At 47.3% G+C, this 14,948-nt stretch overlaps 3 protein-coding genes and 1 long non-coding RNA gene across 4 annotated transcripts; all 4 read left to right on the top strand.

Moving 5' to 3' along the window:
• Positions 1 to 82: 82 nt before the first annotated feature.
• LOC101762852 (riboflavin biosynthesis protein PYRD, chloroplastic) lies at positions 83 to 3,389 on the top strand. Its single transcript, XM_004985913.4, has 3 exons — positions 83 to 869; positions 1,885 to 2,183; positions 2,619 to 3,389. The coding sequence occupies exons 1-3, from the start codon at positions 591 to 593 to the stop codon at positions 3,205 to 3,207; spliced, it is 1,167 nt and encodes a 388-aa protein (XP_004985970.1). The 5' UTR covers positions 83 to 590; the 3' UTR covers positions 3,208 to 3,389.
• Positions 3,390 to 3,474: 85 nt separating this feature from the next.
• LOC101763265 (xyloglucan endotransglucosylase/hydrolase protein 24) lies at positions 3,475 to 4,753 on the top strand. The gene has a single exon (XM_004985914.3). It carries the CDS (start codon positions 3,694 to 3,696, stop codon positions 4,561 to 4,563), a length of 870 nt encoding a protein of 289 aa, XP_004985971.1. The 5' UTR covers positions 3,475 to 3,693; the 3' UTR covers positions 4,564 to 4,753.
• A 6,734-nt stretch (positions 4,754 to 11,487) lies between these two features.
• LOC101773945 lies at positions 11,488 to 13,876 on the top strand. The gene is made up of 7 exons (XM_022829811.1): positions 11,488 to 11,756; positions 11,881 to 11,897; positions 12,001 to 12,188; positions 12,281 to 12,415; positions 13,020 to 13,178; positions 13,315 to 13,454; positions 13,549 to 13,876. The coding sequence occupies exons 1-7, from the start codon at positions 11,503 to 11,505 to the stop codon at positions 13,874 to 13,876; spliced, it is 1,221 nt and encodes a 406-aa protein (XP_022685546.1). The 5' UTR covers positions 11,488 to 11,502.
• Positions 13,448 to 14,116, top strand: LOC111255744. The gene is made up of 2 exons (XR_002675651.1): positions 13,448 to 13,479; positions 13,549 to 14,116. It is a non-coding gene; the product is annotated as an uncharacterized LOC111255744 (long non-coding RNA).
• The last annotated feature ends 832 nt before the right edge of the window (positions 14,117 to 14,948 follow it).

The raw sequence follows: 14,948 nt of genomic DNA, 5'->3' as shown, positions 1-14,948 counted from the left end.
CATGAAGCAACGAGGAAGCTTGTTGGATTCCGGATTCACTTTACTGACTCTGTCTGCTGGGCCGGAACCCTATAGAAGATATTGGGCCATGATGCGCACGTGGGCCGGATACAGCCTGATTCGCCGAGCGAGGGAGGAACGGACGCACCGGCGAGAGAAGATGCGGTGGCCGGCGGCGAGCCAAACCAATGACGGCCGGTGACGAAAAGGGGGCTGGAGGCGAAGGCCGAGAGGGAGAGGCACCTCCGCGCCGGCGACGTCTTGCAGCGCGGCCAGGCAAGTCATAACCGCCGCGCTACGGTTGGGGATGAAGGGTTGGAGCCGCGGCAGACGACAACGATGAGGTCGCGGGGAGGGCAGCCCGGCACAGGAGCCGGCGGCGAGGGTGGAGGGGCGGGACGGGGGCGCGTGGCGGCGCGGGGGGATGGAGTTGGGTGCGGCTGCGCTCCTCACGCACGGGCTCGCTACTGATTGAAAGGTACGCGCCCTCCGCAGCCAACCGTCCCAAACCCAACCAAACTCTCCCTCTCCCTGCCTCCGCGCACACACTGCCCCTCGGATTGGGCTTCTCTCGCCTCCGCGCGCCGACCATGGCCTCCTCGCTCGTCTCGCGCCCGCACCTCTCCGCGCGCCCCGTCCGCGCCGCCTCCCTGGCCTCCCCTTCCCGCGCCTGTGTCGCGGCCGGCGTGCGGTGCCAGGCGCAGGCGGCGGGGGACTTGGACCGCCACTACATGCGGCGGTGCGTGGAGCTGGCGCGCAAGGCGGCCGGCCACACCAGCCCCAACCCTATGGTGGGATGTGTCATCGTCCGCGACGGCCGCGTCGTCGGAGAGGGATTCCACCCCAAAGCCGGCCAGCCACACGCCGAGGTCACACGTCTCACACTCTCAGTCTTTTGCTGGATGCTTTAATCTCACTAAAGGAAAATATTCTGATGGTTGATCATTGTAAAGCATAATGGAATTCACCGCTTGTAACAAATGATTTCTTAAGTAAACTGTGGATCATAGAGGAGTAGATCGAATTATCCATTGTAGTAAGAACCAGTTCTTCGATATTCAGAACTGATTGCTATGTTGAATTGTCAAGTGTTCTGCACTTTTAGCCAACGAGACATTCGATGCCGAACATATATTCATTAAACATCAACTCTTAAAATTTATGGAAAGTAATCACTAATTTTCAGTTTTCACAGAGTGCCCTACACACCAGTATGAATCAACAAAGTTTATTGCTGTGCGAAGAAAATTAGTGTATCACAGCAAAAATTACATATTGTAAAAATACCCGCCAGTATACCAAGCTTGTCTCTTTACTTTGTGGATGTCACTACTCACTTGTAGCTGGTAACCAAGCACTCATCCACTTTTTTTTTATGGTGCAAAACACTAAGCTTTCCAATATAGCTATACCATCATGGTGTATAAAAATAACCATCAAGTAACTCCTAAACAAACAAAATATCAATCTCCATCAGTGTATAACAGTGACAACAATTGTCTTTTATGCAGGAATGATTCTAGAAGAATTTTTAATAATTTATTTTTGGACATTAGATGCTGAATCTTCCTACTCCACTCTACTTAAAGTTTCCCTACTATAAACAGTTTAAATCAGTTCCCAATTTTTAATTCTCAAATCGCTATACTTTTGTATATGTATTACTGTAGAGAGATAGAGAGAGAGGGAAACACACACCCTTGGATGGGGGGTGACCTTCATATATATATATAGCCATATAGGCTTGGGGTACAAGTAAGATGAGTACAACACAATATATGACTATACATACTCTAATAATTACACTGGTTTAAGAACTTGCAATGCCAATTATCATTGTCTGTGCAATATCACAACTGAGTACGGTGTTAAAATCATGTGCAGGTCTTTGCTCTGAGAGATGCAGGTGATTTAGCTGAGAATGCAACTGCTTATGTGAGCTTGGAGCCCTGCAACCACTACGGGAGGACTCCTCCTTGCACTGAAGCACTAATCAATGCAAAAGTAAAGGAAGTTGTCATGGGGATGACTGACCCAAATCCTATTGTGGCATCCAAAGGGATTGAAAAGCTCCAAGGTGCTGGGATAGATGTGAGGGTGGGCGTGGAGGAAGCGTTGTGTCGCAAACTAAATGAAGCTTACATTCATCGCATGCTCAGCGGGAAGGCTTTTGCGACTTTGAGGTAAATATCCAACTCTAAGTGACTAAGTATCTCAGCTAAAATCTTTTAACTTTGCTAAAGTCTGTGTTCACATTTGCACCAAGGGATCTGGTAATCGATAGGCAGTGTTAATGCTTGGTGTGCATAGCTGGACATTGAAATATATGTTGGACCATAGATCCTATTATAAACTGTGATCTGGAAAAAAAATGCTGAGTGCTCAGTGCTTCATGCTTGTTAGGGTAACAATATTCATTTTCTTAGTCTGTGTACCAAAATTGTGCTCATTTCTGTCCTGGCAAAATGTTGAATGCCATTGCTTGCTTCATCTATGTTAGTGTAGTTATTCATTTCAATTTATCACACTCTTTGTTCCCAAACAGTGCTTTATGCTGCCCCCCTTTAGATACAATATGCAATGTTGGTGATGGTTTTTATTCGTTAAACGAATAACAGAGCTACACTCTCAATGAATGGAATCGTCACAAACCAACTTGGGAAGGGAGCTGATCTGTCAGGTGGGTACTACTCGCAATTGATGAAAGAATACGACGGAGTCATAATTTCAAGCGACCTGGCCAAAATGTCAACCTTACCGGTCTCGCACGAAGCTGGCGCAAACCAACCTCAGTATATCATCATAGCACAGGGAGAAAGTTCCCGACTACATATCCCATCTCTCAGCGAAGAGCATGCATCTAAGGCGATAGTTCTTGCTGATAGCCCTATCACCGTGGAGCCAGCCGGGGTTGAAGTCGCCGTCCTTCGTCAGATAGATCTAGACTCCATCCTTCAACTCCTCGCACAGCGAGGGCTTTGCAGCGTGCTGGTGGATTTCAGAGAGGCCGGGGAAAGCTTTGCGTCGCTTCTAAACGACTTCCAGGAGGAAAAGCTGGTTCAGAAGGTTGTCGTGGAGGTACTGCCTGTATGGCTAGCGAGCGAAGGGCTCAACAACCTGGCGTTTGGTGGAAGCCAATCGTTCCCGCTGAAGAACGTGGAGCACAGGGAGGTGAATGGAAGTGTGCTGCTGGAGGGCTATGTCTAGAATCATTTCTGCAGGATGATTGGTGACCTCATGCCAGTATGGGTTTGTCCTCCTGTAAACTGATAGTCGTGTAAGCTTGGCTCGTAAGCTGCAACCGTGGGATTTGTTTTGTAGAGTTGAATCCATGTCATGAGATGTTTGTGCACTACTGCTTCTCCACTGTTCTCATCTGATCGTCTCAATCGTATCGTGCTTTCTAATCTAGCATCGAGCTGCTGAAATGGTTATTGAAGTAGAACGTGCCTACGCTCTCCTGGCTTCTGCGGCAAGCGGCAATCTGCGCCGTGGTCGGCTAATAGAGAGCGGTGGAGAGCACGTGCCTGTGCCTGTGGCGGGCTCGCGGCACACCACCGGCTCCTGTCGCGGAGCGGAACCGGCTCAACAAAAAACCCACGAGAATGTTTGCTCTTCCGCACAGCTCGGTCTCGAGACGCAGTCCACTCTCCTTCCACTCCGCTGCTCCACCACCGATCGATTCGATCCACCATGGCGTCCGAATCCGAGCCGGGCAACGCGGCGCCGCACGCGCACCACCCCCACGGCACGCAGCCGCTGGCGGGCATCGCCGTGGACTACCGCCCGGAGGCGTGCCGCCACGAGCCCGACACCGGCGAGATCCACGTCACCTTCACCTACGACCACGACGGCAGGGACGGCTCGCGCTGGCGCTCCCGCCACCGCTTCCTCCCCGGCAGCGCCGTGGCCGCAACCATCCGCGCCCCCGCGGGGGACGCCTCGGGGCTCAACTACAACCTCTACCTCTCCTCCCTCGAGGGCTGCAGGGAGATGGACGAGATCGACTTCGAGTTCCTCGGCAACGACAAGCGCGCCCTCCAGACCAACTACCACGTCGGAGGCGGCGGCGGCAGGGAGCAGATCCACCGGCTCCCCTTCGACCCCTCCGACGGCTTCCACCACTACGCCATCGCCTGGGACGCCAAGGCCATCGAGTGGCGCGTCGACGGCGAGCTGATCCGGAGGGAGGAGCGCCGCGAGGGGGAGCCGTGGCCGGAGAAGCCGATGCGCCTCTACGCCTCCGTGTGGGACGCCAGCGACATCGACGAGGGGAGGTGGACCGGCACGTACCACGGCAGCGACGCGCCCTACGTCTGCAGCTACAAGGACGTGGTGGTGCCCCCCGTTGAGTTTTGGGTGGAAGACGATGAACAATGTCAGGATGCGGATGCCAGAGATGCGCCTGCTGCTGTTGTGGAAGAAGAGACAGATGCAGTGGCCATCGCGCCTGCAATGAACGATGAAGGTAAGTGTCAGGATGCAGATCCCCGAGATGCGCCTACTGATGATGATCCGGCCGCCGGCGCTGCTGCTGCTGTGGAAGACGTCGGTAAAGACTAGATCTTGGTGGTGCTTTGTCCATGATTCACAGATTCAGTGCGCTTGCAGGTTGCAGCCATCTGGAATTTGGTGATCTTGCCTTGTCGTTTTGTTGTCGCTGCCAAGTAAAAACTGTATGCAATGAAAGTGTATGTCTTCTGTCGTGATTGGTTCATTGAATAAATGAAAGTGCTCAACTTTGGTCCTTGCATCTCAGTATCTGTATGATTATTTACTGTTGGCTATCTTTGATCTCCGATCCGATCATGCGAGGGGTGGAGTACAACGGGACCTGCTATTTGCTTTCACTCGATCGTTTCAGACACTGGATTTTCATTGGACGGACTAGATTATTTCTTCTTTCTCCATCTCACAAGTTGTACACTGTTCTTCTCCGGAGCTTTGCCATCTGTAATGAAAAACGTGTCATGCACGTTCACAGAAAAAAAAAATGATAATGCAGATCGATTAGGATATGCAGGCACTATCCTACCACTGCCTTAGATTTCTTTGCATGGATGCATTTGGCAATAAGAAAATCCGATGAAACAAATGCAGCATTGCTCAGTATATGGAAACATGAAGTCATGGAGTCATGGCGATGCAAAAAGGAATGCAAGGCTCCTATGTAGGTTTCATTGTTGGAAAAGCAACGTGGTTTTAAAGTTCATTAGACCCAAATTACAAGATTCAAGATTTTAGCATATCAGATTCAACATTTGTTTAAAGTCTGATCAACAATCGCAAAATACTTGATTCAACATTTTATAAAACGTACATTCAACCTTTCGGAACACATATTTCAACATCTTCAAAAAATATATTCAACATTTTTTTAAACCAATATCAACAATTTTTTTAAGAAAAATGTCCATCTTCCCCGGTGTTAGTAGCTGTAGGGGCGGCGTGCGGGGCCTGTCGTACATACATCTATAGGCCCACCAGAAGGTTTGGACGGTCCTAAATATAGGGCTGGATACTGAGACGCATGTGACATGAAGACCATAACGTAGGATGACGTAGTCTACATGAAAAGATAAGAACTAGTCGAGGATTAGGAAAGTACTTGTTGTAATAAAAGTGAAACTCCTCCAGTCGTATCCGACGTAACCAACCGACATGTAACCTTGCCCTCGGCTATATAAGGCGAGGCAGGGACCAACTCCAAAAAAATTCAATCCAACCAACACACAGAACGTAGGGTATTATGCAATTTAGCGGTCCAAACCTATCTAAATCATATGTCTGCGTTTACCTTCAAATTCCTGATCTCGACGAGCCCCACTAACCAAAACACTACCTGGGGCACCCCCCTCAGTAGGTTGCCGGGTCTAAACACCGACAGCTGGTGCGCCAAGTAGGGGAGCTCGCCAAGAATCCACTGGCGAACTCGATGGCACAAGTCATCATCAAGCCAATCGTCGCGTTTGAAGCAGGCGCAACGTTCGTCTTTGGCTCCTGGGTTTGCATCGCAGATGGTGCTGAAAATTTCCACCATCACATTGCCTCAACCCTGAAGAAGAAGCAGCAAACCATGAAGCTCCAGCGCCGAGCTCCGCAGGATCTCATCGATAATTTCGATGAATTTTCAATTTCGAACCTAGTCAGAGGCTGCGGGGACGAGTCCGAATTCCACTCGACTTCTTCCACCAGTCGGATTGACTTTCACGAGCTGGCACATAAGCCATCATGCGAGTCAGATTCCCACCAAAGTCGATTCCCGTTCGGACTCCGCAACGTGACCAATGTCTATCAGATGGCCCTGTCCAGATCACAATCCGATACAGATGCGATCGATGACCTCGACTACTACTCGGATCCGGATAAGAAGATTCCTTTATCAGGTCCACAACAGGGCCTGATAATCACATCAACTCCTCAAGGCAGTTTTGTCTACTGGCCCAACATTAAGCCACCCTCTCTCAAGGTAGATTCGCATCTCATTACCTACCTCGACACTCCCCCCGTACCAAGAGGAAGCTCCTCTATTGCCCATCTACGAGGAAGGCGGCACCACGGAGGTCATCACTTCAAGCTCGGGAAGCTATTCTCCATAGTGAGAACTCTTCGCCGTCATTGCTGCACAAGAGGATGAAGAAGAAGAGCAACGGGACAGAAACCCGCGACACGAGCGTCACCCAGATGATGTCTCACAGGATGAGCTTACCGCCAACGTTGTCGGAGAAAAGACTGTCGGTGTTTTATACCTGACAACCTACCGAGGGGTATCTTGAGGTAGTAGATTAGTTGGTGGGGAATTGTTGGACCTGTAACTCGAAGGTAAAAGCAATGACACAAGACATGAATTTATACAGGTTCGGGCCGCCAGAGTAGCATAATACCCTACATCCTGTTTGGGGTGTTGTGCATTGCACCCTATGCTTTGGGTGTTGTTTGGTGTTAAGGATTTGGTCATTTGTTGTAGTTCTATGAGGTCTTGGCCTACTGATCTAGGGATCCCTGCCCTCCTTTATATACTCAAGGGGGTGGGATTACTAGTCGGTTACAAGGAGGAGTCCTAGCTGGATTACAAGGTATGAATCCTAATAGGATTACAGGGAAGTTCTAGTAGGAGTCCGCCTTCTTCCTTCCTTACGGGTGCTGGGGATCTATCCCTGACAGGTCCCCGAGCACTTCATAGTTGAATGCAGCAGTTTTCGAGTACTTTTTAGATCCTCGCCGAGTAGTTTAGTGCTTCTCAAGTACTTTATCTGGCTGAATTCTCAAAGTTCTTCAAAGCTGCCATGAGGCTATGGTGTGCTCAAGCCCTTAATCCTTGATTTTGTAATCTTCATTGTCATATAGAGGGCGGGAAAAGTCGTACTCCATATGGAGTAGCCCCCGAGCCTTAGGTTGAATCGAAGAATTAGGCTGAGGGTCAATAAAATCTTGAATCTTCTTCTTTCATCTTGAAAAAATCAACTGTTGGGTGTAGCTTATCAGCCCCATACATCATCTTAATAGTTTTACGGCGTTCAGCCCCCGAGCTTATGCGACAAGTGAGTCGTAGGAGCCATGTCGAGTAGTTATTTAGCGCTTAGCCCCCGATCTTGGAAGCTAGTTTAGCCATTGGAAATATTTTGAGTAGTAATTGGCACTTAGCCCCCGAGCCTGGGAGCTAGCAGAGCCATTGGAGGTACGCTGAGCGTCCTAGAGAGTCGTCGCCGAAGCTTGACCTGCAAAACGAGATGCATACATTATGTAGCATATTGTGGAATATTGAAACTACTGAAATTTATTCTGTGATGAATGTAATGTAAATGTCGTGTGTCATGCTCTTGTTTCGGCCATATTTCTCCCAAATAGTTAGCCTATTACGCTTATGCTCCGAGTCCCTATTTAGCCATCGCCACTGCGTGTGAGATATTTGTCTCGTGTACGCGTACTGGCACTGCTGCTACGGAGATCTTTGTCTCGTATTCTAGCATTTAGGCATGACAGAAGATCCGAGGTTTTCACGAATTAAGGCGTGTTCTGCTCAAGGAGATTAATGACCGTTAAGAGAAGAAATTTAAAATAAGTAGTCGGCATTGTAACAAAAAGACTGCGTGATTGCGCGTAAAGTAGTCATTGAGACTTTTCTACCTTTTGGCGAGGAGAGCGCGTGTTGCCGCTCATAGGATTTGTGCCTCTTAGGGTGTAGTTGCTGTGAGCCTCCAGCACTCAGTGCACCAAACCCATGACCATAGCCTCTGAAATTCGGTGTACCAAGCCTGTTGGCGGAGCTTCCGGAACTCAGTGCACGAAACTCGTGCCTATGCCCTAGGAATAATTGGCAAAGTGTAGCTCTGGAGGGTAATTTCCATTGAGAGATGTACACAAATAAGTACTCGGCATGTTGCCCTGCATGCGGAAAACAAGCCAAAAAATTATATAAAATAATTAAAAAAATGATTTAGCTTGATTCTTGGGCGATTGTCGACGAAACCATGGCGGTCGTTGATGAAGCTGCGACTGTTGTTGATGAAGATGACTAGTTGGGACTTGTCCTCGACTAGTTGTCGATGATGTAGTGTCTGTCCTCAACTAGTTTCTAGTCGAGACGAGTAGTCGAAGTAGTCATCGGTGAGATGATGCAGCCGGATGTTGGTATAATAATGCTCGCGTACATCTTCTGTGTAAGCTAAGCGAAGATCTGAAAGTTCTTGCGGTGGCCTTCCATGTGCGTGTAGCAATTTTGAGAAAATTGAAATCTCAGCCGCATAACCAGGGCAACAACTCGATGGTCTGCTCTATCTCGATACGTGTGCAGGTTCTTTGATTTTGATGCTTTACTTTTACAGCTGCAACACTGTACGGTAGAACAATCTTGAAATTGATCTGGTCTTCAGCGGTGCAACAGATCAGCTGTTGTAGGTGTTGAGCTATGGTTTGGACTCGAATTCTGAAATTGACTCTGGCTGGATGCCGCTAAGTTCTTCACGTCCTTGTTGAGCTTGTGCAGACGGAGCAAGATCGAATTCGATCCTGCCTCAATCTTGATGCTTGGTAAACTTCTGTTGAATTGCTTCGTTCCATTGCGGAACCCAATTCGGCAACTTCAATTTCAAACATAAATGAGTCGTCGATCAGACGATGTAGAATAGGAACCTTGTCGCCCCAAGTAAATTGATCTTGATGATAAAGTCCTTCATGCCCGCCCGATAATCTCGACGATCGCCCCTGCCTGACGCGCTAGATATTGGTGTTTTATACCCAACAACCTACCAAGGGGTATCCCGAGGTAGTAGATTGGTTGGTGGGGAATTTTTGGACCTACAACTCGAAGGTAAAAGTGAGGACATAAGACACAGATTTAAATAGGTTCGGGCTGCCAAAGTAGCGTAATACCCTACGTCCTGTTTAGGGTGTTGTATATTGCGCCCTGCGCTTGGGTGTTGTTTGGTGTTGAGGATTTTGTCCTCTATTGTAGTTTTTAGAGCTCTTGACCTACCAATCTAGGGACTCCTACCCTCCTTTATATACTTCAGGGGGTAGGATTACTAGTCGATTATAAGGAGAAGTCTTAGCAGGATTACATGGTATGAGTCCTAGTAGGATTATAGGGGAATTCTAGTATGAGTCCGCCTTCTTCCTTCCTTGCGGGTACTGAGGATCTATCCTCGACAGAGACTGAAGCTCAAAGAGTTCAACGACGAGCGAGAAACACCGAAAGAGTAGAGTGCCACCACTATCTTGCAGTAGACCTACCAATCCAGAACCTTGATAACAGCTTTGAAGCAGTTCAAACGCGTCACCATCATACTCCCCTGGCTATCGTCGCGTTTAATGATCTCATTACCCACACAATGCCCCATAATAAATACACTAGACAGTTGGCTGAACTGGCGGAACTTGCATATGAACAACTCGATCAACAGAATCCAATACAGTTAGTCCAATGCACCGCATCCCAATGAAGTCAACATGGCAGCAGCCGTAGAGGCCTTCCGTCCAGACCAAGTCAACTCGGCGGCGCTAGACCAAGCCAAGTTGGAGCTGAAGGTAGTCAGGCAGGACCCTCGGGAGGCCGCGACCACCGTACGGCTAGAACGCCCAGTAGGAGACCTCCGCAGTAAGATCAACTCCAGCCGTGACGCCCGTACCATCATTGATGAATGATGCCGCGAGTGCGAGCAAAAAGTTGAACACCCAGGAGATGATACCGACGGATTTCCCGCCTTCTCCAAACGTGTGAGGAGGGCAACTCTACCCAAAAAATTCAAACCCCCGGGCATCACCATGTACGATGGTAAGCAAGATCCAATCCAATGGTTCTGATGCTACTCACAAGTACAATGGTAAGCAAAACCCAATCCAATGGTTCCGATGCTACTCACTGTCAGTACAAGCAACTGGGGAAAACGACGACACCAAAGTCATCTACTTTCCCATCTGCATGAAGGCAGTGCCACTCACATGGTTCGAATCATTAGATAAAAACTCCATCGACTCATGGAAGGACCTAAAGGTGACATTCACCAACAACTACACAGGACTTGTCTCAGGTCAAGTAACAAGAAGGCGAGACCTTGCGGAGCTACTTATGTTACTTTTTCAAAAAGGCCACAATCATGGTTGTCACGTAGCGTGACGTCATTGACTGCTTCCAAAACAGCCTCCACGACTACCTAATGTTTCAAGACTTCGGCAGAAGACGCCCTCGATTGGGCCGGCGGTGGCGGACGGGCGGCGCCCGCGGGAGGCACGAGGGGTCGGCGTCGCACGCAGCAGCTAGGGGCCAGCAGCGTGTGTTAGTGTTTAAACTTGGCAACCTATCGAGGGGGTGCCCAAGGTAGTGTTTTGGTTAGTGGGGCTCGTTGAGATCAGAAACTCGAAGGTAAACACCAACATACGATTTAGATAGGTTCGGGCTACTAATTAGCGTAATACCCTACGTCCTGTGTGTTGGTTGGATTGAATTGCTTTAGAGGGGGTCCCTGCCTCACCTTATATTGTCGGGGGCAGGGTTATAGGTCAGTTGGTACAAAAATACTAGTCGGATACGACTAGAGGAGTTCTACTGTTATTACAACGAGTACTTTCCTAATCCTCGACTAGTTCCTGTCTTTCCATGTAGATTACGCTGTCCTGCGCCATGGTCTCCATGTCAGATGCGTCTCGGTATCCAGCCCCATATCTAGGACTATCCAAACCTTCTGGTGGGCCTATAGATGTATGTACGACAAGCCCTCAAGTACTTTTTAGTCAAATGCAGCAGTTCCGAGTACTTTTGTAGACCTCAACTCGTGTGCCTTGAGCCTAATGAACTGCACTTCTGTTTATTCCTCTGCTGCTATGTTGGTACGTGCCTGCCTTAAAACCCAACCTAATATTATCATCCATCCATGAGCCTTAATGGGCCTATCTTCCATCCATTCTTGAGCCTTTTGAACTGCACTTTGCAAAATTTTGTTTTAACTTGTACTAGTAGCCTATCGGCACTAACTGTATACTGAGGGGTGGCTTCAATTTAAGGGTATGGCAAGGGAGGCTGAAATGATGTGTATGTGGATGCTTAAAAATAACAAGCCTGTTGATTTCTATGATGATCTCATACCTCATGAGATTCGAGACAGACACATAGTCCGGTCCGGTACCTTGAATTTTATGGTCAGCATGCTAGAAAAGTCTTCTGCTGAGCACAAGATTGATAAGGAAGAACCTGCTAGTAGAAGTGGTCCTCGTGGTGATGGGTATGGCATTGCTGTTGATGGAGCAGCAAACACCACAAGGTATGGTTGTATGGATGGATGTTGTTTTTCCTTCTTGATGCAGCTACATGAGTTATAAGAGAATTAGTTTGTTACTCCATGATAAGCATTGTGATACTATGCCATTTCAATGTATTATCACCAGGGGCAGCATGGAAGAAGGTAACAAAGAAGCTGATCACCAAAATTATGGTTGCCATGAGCTTTTCATATTTCCCTTGCAATACGCTCATGTGTAATGTTGTTTTCGTGTTATTTTGAGAAGGTTTTTGGGAGAAACTATGGGGTTGGGAAAGGCTGGTCCCACTATGCAGTTATGTTAAGTGGTCTGACTATGGCAGATATCTTGAGGAGTATTACAAACACAATGCTAATGAGTTTGTTGCTGCTGCTGCTGCCAAGAATCCACAAAATACCAATACTACTGATATGGGTGCTGCTGTTGCCAAATTCGTTAGTAACCTTCTTGCATCCTTACTATGACCATTGGTTATATAACTGAATCTGTTTGTGAACATATTTCAAACTCAATTTTTTTCAATTAGTGTCTCAAGATGGAGGAGGAACTCCTGCGGTGTAGCCTGGATGACGCCAGCACTATCATTGAGAGTAGCCTGATCAAGGACCGTGCATTTAAAATCTGTGGCACCAGGGATATTCCTTCTATTGTTGCTTTTGTGGTATGTGCCTACCTTGCCTGAAGAGGCCAAGCAAAACATTTTTTTTTACTGTACCAGGAATGCTATTCCTTTCGGAATCCTAGTGATTGAATTTGTGCTGCTATTAAGAAAAATGGGGGGGGGGGGGTGGAAGAAAATGAAAAACTTTACATGTAGGCTTGAAGATACTACCTGGATGGTGTTTAAATTTTGGTAGCTGCACAAATTAACTGGTGCAAATTTAGATAATCAGCGGTAAGAATTAGTAGCCTGTTTCAATTCTGGTCTTGGCTCCACACTACTGTTTTGTGGTAGTTGAAAGGATGGCCAAACAAAGTTGAGTGTTACACTTGAAAGCTTCAATTGTTGCTCTTTTAATTAAATGTGGCAAACATATATATTATATTGACTCGTGTGTAGGAGTGTTTGCACAATATTTAATTATGGCCTTATGAACCAAGTCCTAAATGTTTACTGTTTCACTTGTCCATGTGGATGGATTGGACTAGTTCTATCGAACTCAGCACATGCACATACAACAATAAGCAGTAGTTCTTTGGGTAGAATATAGGGTATTTTTATTCTTGCTATGGTCTTTTGATTAATGCCTAACATTGGTTTCCAGTGTATTAAAGAGGAGGCTGACCTGATGTGTGAGCTGCTGAAGCATGGTGCTAAGCCTTCTGATGACATCATCCAGCTGAGCAGCGTGATCCGCATGTGCGCCTTGAGCCTTGTGTACCTCAGAGAACCCCAATCTATTGCTTCCGCCGCTGCAATGGTGGTTAGTGCCCTACCCCCATCCTGCCTCCCGCCAATATGTGTGCCCAATTTTAACAAGTATATCTATCCATTTCTTTTCTGTAAATTTACCTACATATTGACACTGGTTGCAAAATGATGAATGTATTCGATCCAAGGGTATGGCAAATGAGGCTAAAAGGATGTGTGATTGGATGAAGAGACAGAACAGGCTTATTACCTTAAGCTTGCCTCAGCCTCGTGAGCTCCACCGGAGCTGCTTGATCCGGATGAAAGCCTTGGATGTTATGACCAGAATGTAGTGTTTCTTTTCTTCCTCCAAGGTTAGTGGAAAATACTTTTTTTTGGTTCATGGCAATAGGTTGACATAATTTTATGCATTTCTGGTCTAGCCAAATACTGTTCGCACTGCCGCAACCTCGGACCATCCTGATGCTCTTCCAGAAGAAGGCGCCAGCTCCCAAGCTTCAGTCGAAGACACGCCCAAGCCCAAGCCCAACAAACCTGATGCTCTTCCAGAAGAAGGTGCTGGCTCCCAGGCTTCAGTCGAAGACTCGCCCAAGCCCAAGCGCCGGCGCAAGCCCAACAAACCTGATGCTGTTCCAGAAGAAGGCCCCGGCTCCCAAGCTTCAGTCGAAGACTCGCCCAATCCCAAGCGCCGGCCCAATCCCAACAAGACTTAAGCTGGCCCAGAATGGAAAGTCTAGCTATAAGATGTAGCGACTAGTGAGCGCGTCTGAGTCTGTATCGAACAAGGAACTCCTGAATTCAAACTGAATCATTGCTCCTACCTGCTCCTTCCTCCCTGCTCTCTATTCCCCATTGCTCGTGCTGCTAACAAATACTCACCGTAGCTGTGACTAATTTTTCTTTTTTCCCCCAGCCTTTTCATTTCTGGACATCTGTTATTGTATTTGTACTGGTTCACATACTAGTCATGTTTGGCACAATGTTCTTGTCTGGTATGCAAGAGCCCACAACATTTAGGCCCCCTTTCGAATATAGGGGAAACATAGGAAAAATATAGAATTGAGTTCCTTGGTGTTATTTTCTTATTGTCTCCTCACTTGAACAAGGAGGGCAATTATGAGATATGGATGACATCATGATTCTTTTATTTTATTCTTCCCACTTGCCCTGCTGCCTTGATTCTTAGTTGATTAGTAAAATTACAGTTACATTTCAAGGACAAAACGAATGCATTTCCCTATCGTTTCTGGCAATGTTATCATGATTGCTGTAACCCTCTATTTTATTTGCCCCATGCGGGCCTCATGAAAACTTCTAATTAGTTCTATTCTTTACACTGCAGATACCTGTTGCTTTGAAAATGTTGAGGATTATTAGCAAGTGCAAATTTTGAAGTCATATAGCTTTGATATATCAGTTTATTGCGACTTGAGTGTAGTATATACCGGTTAATTTGGACGTGAAAACAAAAAAAAAGATTTAATGCCAACTATAATTCCTCCTTTATGTATGGGTTTGTATTGATATCCACGTGGGCGTCGTACGTGCATGTCTACTAGTAAATGTAGTAGAAATATATAAGGGAAACACAAAATTTGTACAACGGTTTGGATAGCACTCAGAGAATACAATTCCGAATTTTTAATGGTAATGGTACTCAGAAAATGCCTCTTTTTCACCCCTTTTTCACTTGCCCAATAAATTTCTCGGGGGCAGGTCGCATTGGGGCCTGATCCACCTTCTCCCTGTAGGCGTCGCACGGGCCTGAGTTCTGAAACCCGGGCCTTGGGCTGCGTTTCTTCGCTAGGGTTCCTGAACCCGC

This window comes from Setaria italica, chromosome IX (genome assembly GCF_000263155.2).
Source record: "Setaria italica strain Yugu1 chromosome IX, Setaria_italica_v2.0, whole genome shotgun sequence".
Taxonomy (NCBI): domain Eukaryota; kingdom Viridiplantae; phylum Streptophyta; class Magnoliopsida; order Poales; family Poaceae; genus Setaria; species Setaria italica.
The sequence above is the reverse complement of the archived record's forward strand: the minus strand, read 5'-3'. Positions and strand labels throughout refer to the sequence as shown.